This window comes from Herpailurus yagouaroundi, unplaced genomic scaffold (assembly GCF_014898765.1).
Source record: "Herpailurus yagouaroundi ecotype Mexico unplaced genomic scaffold, PumYag 28, whole genome shotgun sequence".
Lineage (NCBI taxonomy): Eukaryota > Metazoa > Chordata > Mammalia > Carnivora > Felidae > Herpailurus > Herpailurus yagouaroundi.
This window is the reverse complement of record NW_024412376.1, coordinates 39192517-39206367: the sequence shown is the minus strand read 5'-3', so window position 1 is coordinate 39206367 and position 13851 is coordinate 39192517. Positions and strand designations below refer to the sequence as shown.

The window sequence follows — 13851 nt, the reverse complement described above, 5'->3', positions numbered from 1 at the left end:
GTATTAAAAATAGTTTTATGTTGGGGCACCTGGGTGGCTCAGTCCAGCAAGCGTCCAACTTTAGCTCAGATGATCTCATGGTTTGTGGGTTCGGGCCCCATATCGGGCTCTGTGCTGACAGCTCAGACCCTGGAGCCTGCTTCGGATTCTGTGTCTCCCTCTCTCTCTGCTCCTCTTCCCTCACTCACACTCTTTCCCAAAAATAAATAAACATTAAAATTTTTTAAAAAATAGTTTTATGTATACCTGTCATTCTCATCCGAAGGTAAGTGAAATAAAGAACTGATTGTCTTACCGTTTTACTCCAAGTGCTGCCTAGTATGTACTGCATGTGATAAATAATCAATAAATGCTGACTTAGGTGTGTTTTCGAGGATTTTAGTTCAGCTGTCATAGGAGGTTTTCCCTGAAGGCGGGGAGCTGGATACTTATTTCCTAACTAAACCTGCTCCTCTGTGTACTCTACACGCATGTCCTAGTCAAATTTCATTTCTTTCTCTCTGGTCTACAGGATCAATCAATCACCAAATCACAACAGTTTTTACCTTCTAAGTACATTATGAAATTCATCTACATTTCTCTACTACCATTGCCACTACTTTATTCAAGCCTCCACTGCCTCTCCTCTATTTTATTTTTTTTAACTTTTTTTTTTTTTTTTTTTTTGAGACAGAGAGAGACAGAGCATGAACGGGGGAGGGACAGAGAGAGAGGGAGACACAGAATCAGAAGCAGGCTCCAGGCTCTGAGCCATCAGCCCAGAGCCCGACGTGGGGCTCGAACTCACGGACCGTGAGATCGTGACCTGTGACCTGAGCCGAAGTCGGACACTCAACCGACTGAGCCACCCAGGCGCCCCGCCTCTCCTCTATTTTAAAAGTTTACTGATTGTTTCCATTCTTGCTCATCGTATAATACATATTCAAACACCAACCACAGTGATCTCTTAAAACCACAAAAATCTGCTCGTGTCACGCCTCTGCTTCAATACTTCCGATGTCTCCTTACTTCCCCAGGATAAATTCCAACCTCCTCACCAAAGCTTATGCAGCCTTTCATGGTAGGTCTTCGATTTCCTCTTTCCTCTCCCTTCTCTTCATTTCAGATGCTATGAGCCCACATAGCCTCAATTATACTGAACTGCAGGGACTGTTTTACTATCAGTACCTCCTCTAATGAGTACGTTCATTGAAGGCAATGGCCGTGTCTTACTTGTTGCTGTATCACAACCAGGGCTTTGACAGAGCATAAATATAATTAAAATAAAAAGTTTAAAATTAAATATTACCTCAGGATTCCATCAAACCTTTTACTCCAATTTTTCTAAAATTTTAACACAGGTTATTTTAGTACTGTATTACTGGCCTAAATTCTAGGCCACTGGAGAAGTACAGTTCTCCAATAATCTTCATTTTAGATCCATCTACTACTGCACTCCATTCTGAAATAATGAACCTAGGTAATATTTATGACTTCTTCCACTCTTCAATCCTAATTATTAATAATTCCTTAGAAGAGAAGGAAAAGAGTTTAAGATGAGCAAGTCAGATTGTACTTACCCATTAGATTAAATGACTGACAATAAGGGTGCCTGAAATAAGTATGGAGCCTCAGAGCCAGGGGAAAAATCAGTGACATGAACTACCTAGAAAAACTTAGATATCTGCGTAATATTCAGATGTGGATTCCCTACTGAAATTCATTCAAGCTTTATGAGTCTGTGATTTGTTTCACAAAATTTGGCCATAATGATTCAGTAATCTATTCTGCACTTCAGTTTCTAAACTTAAGTGAGTTTTTAAAACTTGAAACACAGAATCTGTTGGGGATTTTAAAATGTTACTTATCACAGTGAAGATTCTCCAACCCAATTTTAACACTTCCTATTTCAATCCTCAAGAATTCCTATTATTGCTACTACCTATCAATATTTACATGAAGTACAACATCAGGAATATTGTTCTAAGCATCCATGGCTTGAGATGGTAGCCATTAATCTAATAATTTCATATTGATTACATGTTGAAAGAACAATATTTTGGATATATATGTTAAACATATTACTAAAATTAATTTCATTCACATGGTTCTGTTCACTTTTTAAAATGTGACTACAATAAAATTTAAAATTATACATGTGGCTGGCAATTGTGGCTAAAGCATAAAGAATATGATATATAATTTCAAGAGAATTTCAGAGTACATGATTTGCAATATCAAAAAATCCTATCGATTTCCCCAAATAAAAGATTCCTTCATATAATGTAATCTTCAATAAAATAGCTTTGATAGAGGCAATGTTATACTCTACTATAAGATAAAGTGTGTGAATACATTTTATAAAGTATCATATTAAAATATATAATTATCATATTAATTTTTTAAAGTACTCTATAGTAACATGTTTAAACATTAGTAATGTAGCTTTTCCTCTTCTAAACCCCAATATTTCTTATATGGTGCCTATCATTTTCTTCCATATAGTATAAATAGTTACACATAAATCATATTTCTTTATGAGACCATAAGGAGTTTACATCCATAGGCATATCTCAGTATATTCAACAGCATCTGACCCAGCAGATAGAGACATTATGTTATGAAAGTAAAATACTGTAATTTCTGAGGGTAGAAACAAAGATCTAGTATGAATTATGTTAGCTACTGTGCAAAGTTTTTGATTTTTTACAGTAGTGAACATATAGATAGGAGCAGAACTCTTCTTTCCCCTCACTAATAGTGCAGTTTTATACCAAAGAGAAGCAGGTATGAATTTAGAACTGGTAGCAGGTAAAAGAGGATTACCTTAAGAAAAGACACATGGGATCTCTAAAATAAAATGAAATGAAATGAAATAAAATACATTAAATTAAAATGCTGAGATTCTTCTCACGGTATTTTACTGACTGTATTAATTTTATTCATTGAGTCTGGAATGCCATTAAGCATGCTATCTTATTTCATACTACTATATTTTTCCTTTAAAAAAATACTTAAAGGAAGCAGAAAAACAACCATTCTACAACTAAAGAGAAAGAGACAGGGAGACATACAGCAGGTAGTGACAGACAAAGAAAAGAGAGAGATAGGCAGAGAGAAATTCTATACAGTGGTTCTTGGTCATTTAATTAAAGCTTCAGGCTTTGAGGCTTCTCTTCAGTAAACAGTGCTACACTGCTAGGAGAGAAATTGTCAACATTCATTCAACAAGGAACATACTGACAATAATAACTGTAAAATCAAACATTTCTGGGTGAAAAAAAAGAAACATTTCTGTACCTTAATATCAGATGTATCACGCTGACAGTTTCGCCAGGCTCTGGAAACTGATGAAAAGGTTCGATCTGCATGATCAAATTTCCCTCCTTGCAAATTTAGGAAATAAGTTGTGAAAGGTTCCTAAAAAATAAGCAATTAAAAAAATCGGTATGTTTCCTCATGCATAAAAATATGGTTTTTATAAATCATTATATTTAGATACTGTAATGACTAAAAGACATTAACCAGATATATACAAACTAGATATAGAATGGGAATTATATCTAAATTACTATATTAATGTACTTAAATTATTTTTGTTTCAGAACAAAAGAAATATTTCCAAAATTTGGCATTTTCAACATTTTTCAGATTCTCTTCTTTTCCAAGAACAATTTATTAATAAAATTCAGACATATATTAGATTGCATTTTCTTCATAATATAGGGGAATAGCCTAATGTGTAATTTTCTGATTGTTATGGCTCAATATTTAATTTATGATTAAGAAAAGAAAAATGTTTAGAAGATTTAAAAGCCTCCTCTTAGTTAAAGAACACTTAAACACATATTAGTGGATAATTGCTTGAAATTAGCTAAGCACTATAAATTACTTCTAGGATTTATGTCTGCCTTACCCTTCTAACAAGCTTTAATTAATGATGTGGTGCTAATGCTTTCCCAAAGAAATTACTTTCTAGTAGATGAATCACCTTTCAATTTTACAGAAACACTTCTTGTTTAACCAATATATTATCAATACACAGCAGCCTTGGTATAATCTATAAACATACCTTATTCCATTTGGGGCAACTGAAGTTTCTGAAACATATGAATGTATGTCTATCTTAACAAAATCTTATTTAGCTCTTATTTTAATAGACTCTATTTCAAATAACCTATGTTACAATTTAGAGTCTGAGGAGATATCGACCATTTGAAGAGGCAAATTTAAGAAAAAAAAATTCACATCGTTCCAGGTGAAACATTTTCAAGGCTATTCTACTGTAAAATGTTATCAGATACATACCAAATGGGATAAAGAGATATTTATAATTAGAAAACTAATCACTGAAAAAAATTAGCATTCAAAAAAGATGCTGATGACTTTTAATTGCTGCATATTCTTCACAACACTGAATTTATGTATTCATGGTTTATTACTCAAACTGAACTTACTATTCTTAGCAGCCATGCAAGAACGAAACTTGCAGTTGAGTAATGAGTACCATAGTGGAACCTGGGAACCTGATCATCTTCCCACGATTCATAACGTTCTGCAAAGAATGCTGCTCTTTTTGGATTCAAAGCTCCTACTGGCTGCCAATAGAGAAGGAAAAAACAAAATAAGAATGCATAAATGTAATCATCTTTTATTTCTTTCTTCAAGTGTTGTCCTATTAGCCAGTGTGAAAGTGAATTTTAAAAGACATATATACACTATTGGAGCTAAAACATTGTGTTATATACAGAGTGTGGATAGAATTTTTTTTTTCCAATGCAGGTTAAACATACACAAAAAAGTCAAAGAAGAAACCGGTCATTTCTCAATGAGTCCAATTTCTGTTGAATATAGGTTTTTAATCAGCCCATAACAAGCATTTTCATAAAGACAATTACATAAAGTGAGTATTAGCTATATAATACTTTGGAAAGCACCTATAAAATCCTATTTAGTTAATTAGAAGCAACAACCAGAAACACAATCTTGATGTTAGAGGATTAATTTACAATAGCTTCTAAGAAGAAGATGAACAAAACTGGAAGGGAACGAGGAGTGTAAGGAAGAGACTGAGTGAAAAGGGATTAATGTAAATCTAGAAATTTCTACTAGTATACATAAAAGTAGAATTTAGAATATAAAAAATCCCTGCCTAAAATATAATATATATATGTATATGTATATATATTATATATACAAACATACAAAGAATAGAAGACAGAGAGAGTGGGGCGCCTGGGTGGCGCAGTCCGTTGAGCGTCCGACTTCAGCCAGGTCACGATCTCGCGGTCCGTGAGTTCGAGCCCCGCGTCGGGCTCTGGGCTGATGGCTCAGAGCCTGGAGCCTGTTTCCGATTCTGTGTCTCCCTCTCTCTCTGCCCCTCCCCCGTTCATGCTCTGTCTCTCTCTGTCCCAAAAGTAAATAAATGTTGAAAAAAAAAAAAAAAAAGACAGAGAGTACCAGCTTGTACCAAAAAATAATTCGTTATAGCAGAGGGCCAAAAAGCAGTATAGCAAAGTGTTGAAGAACGTGGCCTCACTGGGATAGTAACAGCACCCAGTCAGAAGGTTGTTTTGAAAATGAATAATTACATGTAAAGTCCTACAAACCATGCCTGACAACATTCAATGATTGCTAACTATTTCTTTTAAGATTATCTTCCAGAATTAGGGTAAAGTTTGATTGAAATAATAGCCTGTAAAACCCCCGGAACATCGCTTGGCATAAGATAGTAGCTTGATAAACGTTAGCTAGTATCAGTATTGTTGCTGTAGCTGTTGTTACTTAGGGAATACACGAACTCCATTAAAAAGTATGCAAAATTTTGTGTGATTATGCACATGTACATTTTCTTAAGGAAGGCATACAGAGTATTAAGATTCTCAGAGGGGTCTGACGGCTCAAAGAATGCTAAAATCAACTGTTTTAAGTAATAACTCATTTTCATAAAACATTCTGATCTCTAGAAAATGTCTATTCTTTATTTAAAATATAATTACCATTTCACTGAAAAAAAGCTATATATAAGGTTACTTAATGAAAACTTAGGAGTTAGTCACTCTTCACCAATATGAGGAAGAAAATACTTAAATTTATCTTTATTATTTATGGGGGATATGTGTTAAACTGAAATAAATAAAAAATGTGGGTTTAAAAACAGACGTATTCAGAAATATTCTGTTAAAAATGAAGCAAAGTTGAATTTGTTTTTAAATTGCTTTTCATGTTAACATGTGATTTAAAGCAACATTTTAAATTCATCATTTTGGCTATCTTATGTTAATTGTTAACTATTTTTTAAAACTATTTATCTTTAGCACTGTCCTCTTTCTATAGATTGGTTTGAATCAATATTGTAAGTCATTTTTTACTGTACAAGCAAATCTTCAAAAAATCTTTCATTGATTACTATTTTAAATCAGTATCATGGTACACTAATTTAAAATGCCATCTTTTAAAGCAGTAGTTTCTGTACAGAAGAATTAAATCTGATTTACTACATTTATGCCAGTTAAGAATGAAAGTGACTCCAAAAAACCTTTGTTACAAAACCAATTTGGAATGCCTTTAAATGTATTTTAGTTGTTGTCCCTAAAGACTGAGGCATGCAAAAGGAAAGACAGAAGAAATAAAATCATTGGAAGACAAATTATGTGAATTAAAAATAGAATCAATGCTCTTTTTGTATAGTTCTGCAGCATATTAAGTATCCACTTTATCTGCTATTTTTATTACTCTCCAAATGAGTATACCTCCAAAATCAATAGTTATAGAATCACGTTTCTTGAATATAATGCTAAAACCAATTAGGATTGATTTCACCAGCATCTGAGAAAAAAATGGCATCGTGCAGAGATCCATATAGGTAGAACCCACAGTATTGATTCTGGCTGTTATTGTTACAGTTGGTTTCTGAAGCCTGCTACAGGACAGCTATCAAGACATACCACATTTATTTGTAAGCATATAAAAAAGAAGTCCCCAAATAAAAGAAGGTTAAAAAAAAAAAAAAAGACCAGTGGAGCTGTGCAATGACAATGATACACTATCAGCTTACTCAGAGAAGTTACAGTGGGAATACACACATTGAATTATACATTACGCGAAAGCACTGATTTATTGTGGTAATAACATCCACCTCATTAAAAGATTCTGCTTTGCTGCAGTTGGAAGGCTACATATTGTTTACTGCTATAAATTAATGGCAGTGCAAAGAAGACTGTGGAACCATCCTAACAATAGATCTGTAATGACAGTGCTGTATATCACAGCTTCCTCAGCAGCTTCATAATAAAATGGAGACAATGTATTGAGCTAATACATTCTACCATGCTGGCCCATATTTTTCTGACAACTGCTTTAAAAGATGAGCTGAATCCAACTACGTTATAATGCTGCAAAACATTTAACTAAGCAAGAGTCAGTCATACACCAAAGTGCTTCGTAGCATTTTTAAAACATTGTCTAAATCAGCATTTCAAGATGTTTATTCATCTCTGCAAAAGAACTAAAAGTAAATGCTGATGGCTCCTCTTACTTACACAGTATATTAAGAGTAACAATTGGAAGGCAATTCAAGAAGATGCCTAGCACTATCTCCTACAGGGAGCTCTTTGTACAGTTTAACTATAAAGCTTGACAGAGTATTTTTTTACATCAGCAAATTGATTAAGGGAAGAAGAGCAAAAATACTGGTCATTTAAAATGGTCATAACTTCCTGGAAAAAAATCAATAAAAAATAGGTATTGATTAGAGAGGTGCAATTCAAGGTCATAACAAAGTAAAAATAAATAGCCCTAGGACATAGAAAAATAATTTTAAAAATTATAAAAAGCTAATAAAATTATATAAGATTTTTAAATCTACAGAATAAAAGCACTTCCACCAAAACAAGACAAAAAAGTGGTTCAAATAAAACAGAATAATTTAAAAATTACACTGTGAGGACTACCAACAGAAGCATTACATTTGGAAAAAATAGAAGAATCTGGATTAAAATAGGAAAAGAAAAAATTAAAGGAAAAACCCACCAAAACCCTTGAAAATGTATAAATAGAAAAAAATCACTATTCTTAGGATATTCTAATCTCACAAATAGCAAAATTGACAACTGTGGTAGAGTGATAAGTAATGTTTTTAACAACTCTTTTTTTTTTTAATTTTAGAGAAAGAGAGTGCAAGCAGGGGAGAGCAGCAAAGGGAGACAGAATCCCAAGCAGGCTCCATACCCAGCATGGAGCCTGGTGCAGGACTCGATCCAACCATCCTGGGATCATGACCTGACCCGAAATTAAGAGCCAGATACTCAACTGACTGAGCTACCCAGGTGCCCAAGTGTAAGTATTCTGTTTGAGAAATAATAATAACCCTTCCAGAACAAGATATGCAAAACAAAACTTTCTAAATCAAGTGTCCTAAGAGTATTACAATTAAAAAAAAATTCTTTTTATTACCTTTCTTGAGAAGTAATTTTGCTAATTAGTAGAGAAACAAAAATACTGCATGTAAAATGCCCAGCTCAGTGCCTGGCATACAGTAAGTTATTCATTATAATAATTATTACTATTTTGAAGCTTATTTGATGAATAATATTAAAGAAAAAAAGCTACTAAGCAAGCCTGATGAAATTAGCAGAGTCTGTTAGGAAAAAGGTAATTAAACATCATAATCTTCTAATGGTACATATGGTACTGTGCATTATCTGTCAGAAGCCCAATAGTACACAGTAGTCCCAATAAGCTACATTATCCTACCTCAAGAAAATAACTAAAAGCAAAACTACTCTTCAGAAGTCCAAAGGGCATCCAAACGTTACTATGAAAAGCATATGAAATGTCAAGCAAATTACAATCATCTTCTACTACATCAATTAAAAACAAACTGCTTTGGTTTCATAGACCCCTTCAAAGGCATATAACAGACTTTCATCTAATTACTAGCAAAAGTTAACTGTAAAAAGAAAAGGCTTTTTTAGAGTTGATACATTCTAAGTTCTTTTTCTTTTTAAAAATTTTAGGAAATGTTACCTGAGGTTATTAATACCTCCAGCTAACACTTTGCAGTTTATGAGATATTATTACACATTCTTACAGTACATATGTGAGCTAGATATCCCTGTTTTTTGTTTGTTTTTATTTGAGAGAGAGCATGTGCCTAGAAAGGGAGAGAAAGAGAAAAGGGGGGGGGGGGGCGGGAGCGAGCGAGAGAGAGAGAGAGAGAGAGAGAGAGAGAGAGAGAGAGAGAGAGAATCATAGGCAGGCTCCACACCGAAGTTAGGCCTGATCCCACACCCCTGGGATCATGACCTGAGCTGAAATCAAAAGCTGGATGCTCAACTGACTGAGCCACCAAGATGTCCCTAGATACCCTTGTTTAAAATTTTTGTTAATGTTTGTTTATTTTTTAGAGAGAGAGAGAGAGACAGAAAGAGACAGAGAGAGAACAAGTGGGGGGGGGGGGGAGAGAGAGAGAGAGAGAGAGAGAGAGGGAGGGAGGGAGGGAGGGAGGGAGAGAAAAGGAGACAGAATCCAAAGCAGGCTCCAGGCTCTGAGCTGTCAGCACAGAGCCTGATGGGGGACTCAAACCCATGAACAGTGAGATCATGACCTGAGCCAAAGTCTGACACTTACCCAACTGAGCCACCCAAGTGCACCTAGATATCCCTGTTTTAAAAATGAAGAAGTATCTTGAGTAACCTAATTCAAAACCAACATAAATCTAGGAGACACAAATTCAGCGCTCAAAAATCCAGTTTTGGATCATTTTATCCATCTAAAAACTGTTGTATTAATTAAAAATTGCTTTTCCTAATTTCAAAAATTTCCCAATTTCTTACATTTCCATTTTTCAAATATGATACTTAACAAGTTGACACAAAGGCTAATAATTTATGTAAAGTGCTTAGCAGAGATCCTGGCACAAAGAAAGTACTTGACAAGCACAGCTGCTATGAATGTTGTTGTAACTGTTATTACCACCATGACTGACATAAATCCTTCTTCCTTTTGAGATTTATATGTTAACTGTTCTAATTTATATCAACCTTTCAGAAGTGAAGTTCCAAACTCTTGGACCATGATTACAGTTACTAAGAAAGTTAAAGGGAATTGGCAAGGAATTTCACAAATTCAACAAAGCAGAAATTTGCTTGAGTTAACAAATTTCCCTTTTAAAATCCAAGTCTCAAAGAGTTTTTTACATCTTTCTGTGAAGGCCTTCTTTGGAAAATCATTAGATACTATGTGGGATAAGAAGCAGAAGAGAAATTTAAAGAAGAAGTAAAAGATTGTTCTGGCATACAAGACACAGAAATGGGCCTTTGGAAACATTAAAGGATAGGATATCATAAAAAATACATTTTGTAGTTACAGGGGAGTGGTGAAGAGATGTTAAAAGTGAAAAGGGGCTCAGGAAGGGGAGGCAAAAGAGCGTGACTATTTTCAGGATCTTGCTTAGGATCTGGATGACTGGCCTAAAGCCATCTGCCAATGTCATCTTCATTTGGTATGATTAGGAAACTGGAAACATCCTTTAATTCTATGACTACACATAAAGCCTGCCTTACAGCATTTACGAGGTCATGAGCAAGACAGGTTATACATTATTTTATTTTTTCCTGGAAGTAGGGTAGGCCTACAGACACTGAAAAAGGGCCATTGCAAAATAAGGGCTAAAAACCAGCAAAGAAAAAAGAACAAAACTGTTGAACTCAATGTTATAGGAATCCAATGTTATATCTTATAAAAATGCCAGACTAAAGGACTGAAGATTGTTAATTAGGTAAAAGGTATCTCAAATTCATGGATGGATTAAACAAAAAAAAAATCAAATTCGGAGGATGAAAGAGGATGGACTATCAGCAAATGTGATATCATAAGAGACAATCATTCTGATTAGAGAATAATGATTTGTTTTATAAGATTACAGGGAATAAATATGGTATACAGACTTAAGGGTCCAGTCGATCTGATGACAATGCTACCATTTATTGGGTATAAGTGAAGGTTCTAAGAATCTTACACAAATTACCTCATATTCACAACAACCCCTTAATATATAAACCTATTAGCATTCCTAATTTATAGGCAAGAAAGTTGAGTCAGAGAAGTTAAATGACTACTAATGATTGGTTACCTAGACAGTGACAGGGACAAGATTTAGAACTTACTCTAACTATACTGACTAGCAGATCCTGGAATGATCTGGGTTATGTGAGTTGGTAAAAATGCTGGTGCTGAATTTTGTAAAGCCATTAGAACCCTTTCATGGGAGGTTTAGACTAAAGATCCTTTTGAAAAAGTGCTATTTACATTTGTATCCCCCTACCTATCTAATGTGTGTGGATATCACTTTAGCAGAAGGTTACACAAATGAATTTAAAAAAAGAATATTTTGCTTGGGGATATGGAAAGATGCCTGGCAAAAAAAGCTTAGGAAAAAAAGTGAACAAAAATAGATTAAGTGTGGTCACTAAAGTTTATGGCTTTACTTTTCTGTTAATTTTTGTATTTATATATCCGCATCCATTAACCCCGTACCAGCCTTTCTTTCTCTGTGCCCCTAAGGCTTTTTAAAGAAGCCACTGAATTTTATTCTGTGCATCTCCACCACCTGCCTTCTTCCCCCACCAGCAAAAGAAGAAAATAAACGAACAGCCTCTGTCATTGAAGCCATGTTGCCACTGTTAGGGGGTACAGCAACTATTTTGTGTCAGCTGTAGCAGCTCTTTTATCTAAATGACAAGTATAACAAACAGCCTGATCAGCATTTTTACTCAACCTTGGCTTTTAGGGTATTTTGTCACATGCTTATATATGGCTGAAATGGTTCAGCACTTATCTTCACACACTCTACATTTTATTTAATATTGTCAAGAAGAAAATTTCATTGGCACACTACTGTGGCTTTTAGAGTTAACAAATAAGCACTTTTGTTTTCAAGTACCAGAGTAGTTTTTAATCCCTTGAAAACACACTTTGTTGCAAGTGGTATTAAACATATACCCTCTATACTATTTCAATTTAACGAACACATCTTGGGAAAAAGAAAGTATTCCGTTTTACTTATTGTACCTATGTAGAATCTAAATCATTTCGAATGCTCACACTGGTAGATTTAGTAGCCTCTGTAGTTCTATGTTATTCAGCTATGGTTCACATTAAGTGATAGATTTTTACCTGACTTTGAGAAAGGCACATAAATTGATTAGAATAATCTGATAATCCAATGCCAGTGTTGAGCTAAATGCCTGGAAGAACCCCCAAAAAAACAATTTGACAATCCAAGGCCACAGGGAAAAAACATTTTAAGTAATTATGAAAATGGTAAACACCCAAGAGGCCCAAACCTGATATAATAAAGCCTATTCATTTTCAGATAGATTCAACTCTCCACTTAAAGAAATGGTTAAGAGAAATGGTTAAGAACTCCTAATTGACATCAGGAGTTCCAGTTCAAGATGATGATGACGTAAGTTCCTGAACTCACCTCTTCCCATGGACAAACTGAATCTACAGTTACACATGGATTAATTCCCTCTGGAAGAAATCCTGCTACTAGCTGCACTACACATCAGGCAAATGAGAAAAAAAAAGCCCACATCATAACAGGTGCGAAAGTCTGTGACACATTCTTGCTGTAAATCTCACCTCCAACGGTGACATACAATTGGGAAGGAACTCACAACTCACAGCTCCTCCCTAAGGAGTGATGGTTTTGGGCCTAACATGTAGCACCCCAATGTTTAAGACTTCCACCTGTGAGAAAGGCCCCCAAAATGCCTATCTCTGAAAGCCAAGGAGGCTTGCGTCCATGAGACCATTAGACAATACAAAAACAAAAACAGAAACACAGTTCGTAATTGGCTCAGGAGGACTCAGCTTGGCCATCCCCCAGAGCTCAGCGCTGAGAGAGCAGACAGAAATGCCCATCTCCCAGTCTTTCCTTGAAAGAGGCCTATCTGCACATCTTAAAAGCTGCAGCCTCAGAGTCAGGATCCTAATTTAACACAAATCTAGGAACTGCAATCCTCCCCTGAGACCAGAGAAGCCAGCATTCTCTGCAGAGAAGCCAGCATATCTGCATTCTCCCTGTATGTAGAGAGAATCTCCAAATCACCAATGTCACCCTGGAAGGAGCTCGTACACTGGTCTGGCACTTCAGCTTTCATGGCTGCCATCTAGAAAATGTACCCCTTGATCACCTGGTTCTTGTGGCCATCAGGGCTTGTGTTCACCGTTTGTAGCAAACAGTTCTTTAACAGGCTATCACCTGGGGGCTCAATGTCCAGTTCCCAGTCTTTCCCTGAAAGAGGTCTACTTGTAAACTTTAAAAGCTGTTGCCCGAGGGTCTGGCATCCAATCAGCCTGCACCTACTGCTGACTGAGACACTTACTTTTGGGGCACTGATAGGTCTTAGCACACCGTCAATGGCTGGGAGCAACTAAGAACAAACAAGGTGGCTTAGACAATCAGTTAGTTTTGAGAGATAGAACGTGATTTGCTATTAATGAGGACAGGCACAAAATACTAAACACTTCCCCAAATCTTTTTCTTATAATGAATAAAAAATGTTAGGCTGATGGAGAAGGAATACCAATGCTCTCATCCCAGGGTCCGGAAGAGAGACAGGTAACTCTATATTATCCCTACGACCAGACAAAAATCTACTGCTTCTGGTGTAAGGTAAAAGAAAAAGCTCTTTTACCCAGAAGAGGGGGAAAATCTTTGAGCCAGGATTCTTCACTGGTCCAAAAGACAGGTTTGCTATTATTGGAAGAGGGATAAGAAAATCTCTCCGGCCTAAGACCTACCACAAACACAAGAAAGGGTCTGGATGTCATGCAGAGTATGGGCAAGAACACTGAGAAGGC

The 13851-nt window shown here is 35.5% G+C and overlaps 1 protein-coding gene across 7 annotated transcripts in view; it reads right to left on the bottom strand.

Moving 5' to 3' along the window:
• Positions 1 to 13851, bottom strand: part of LRBA (LPS responsive beige-like anchor protein) — a 772087-nt gene that overhangs the window by 158300 nt on the left and 599936 nt on the right. For all 7 annotated transcript variants that reach the window (XM_040472514.1, XM_040472528.1, XM_040472537.1 and 4 more), the window contains exons 45-46: positions 4437 to 4577; positions 3280 to 3399 (exon numbers count right to left, since the gene is read on the bottom strand). In XM_040472514.1, coding sequence (XP_040328448.1) covers positions 3280 to 3399; positions 4437 to 4577 — 261 coding nt within the window. The remainder of the gene's footprint in view (positions 1 to 3279; positions 3400 to 4436; positions 4578 to 13851) is intronic.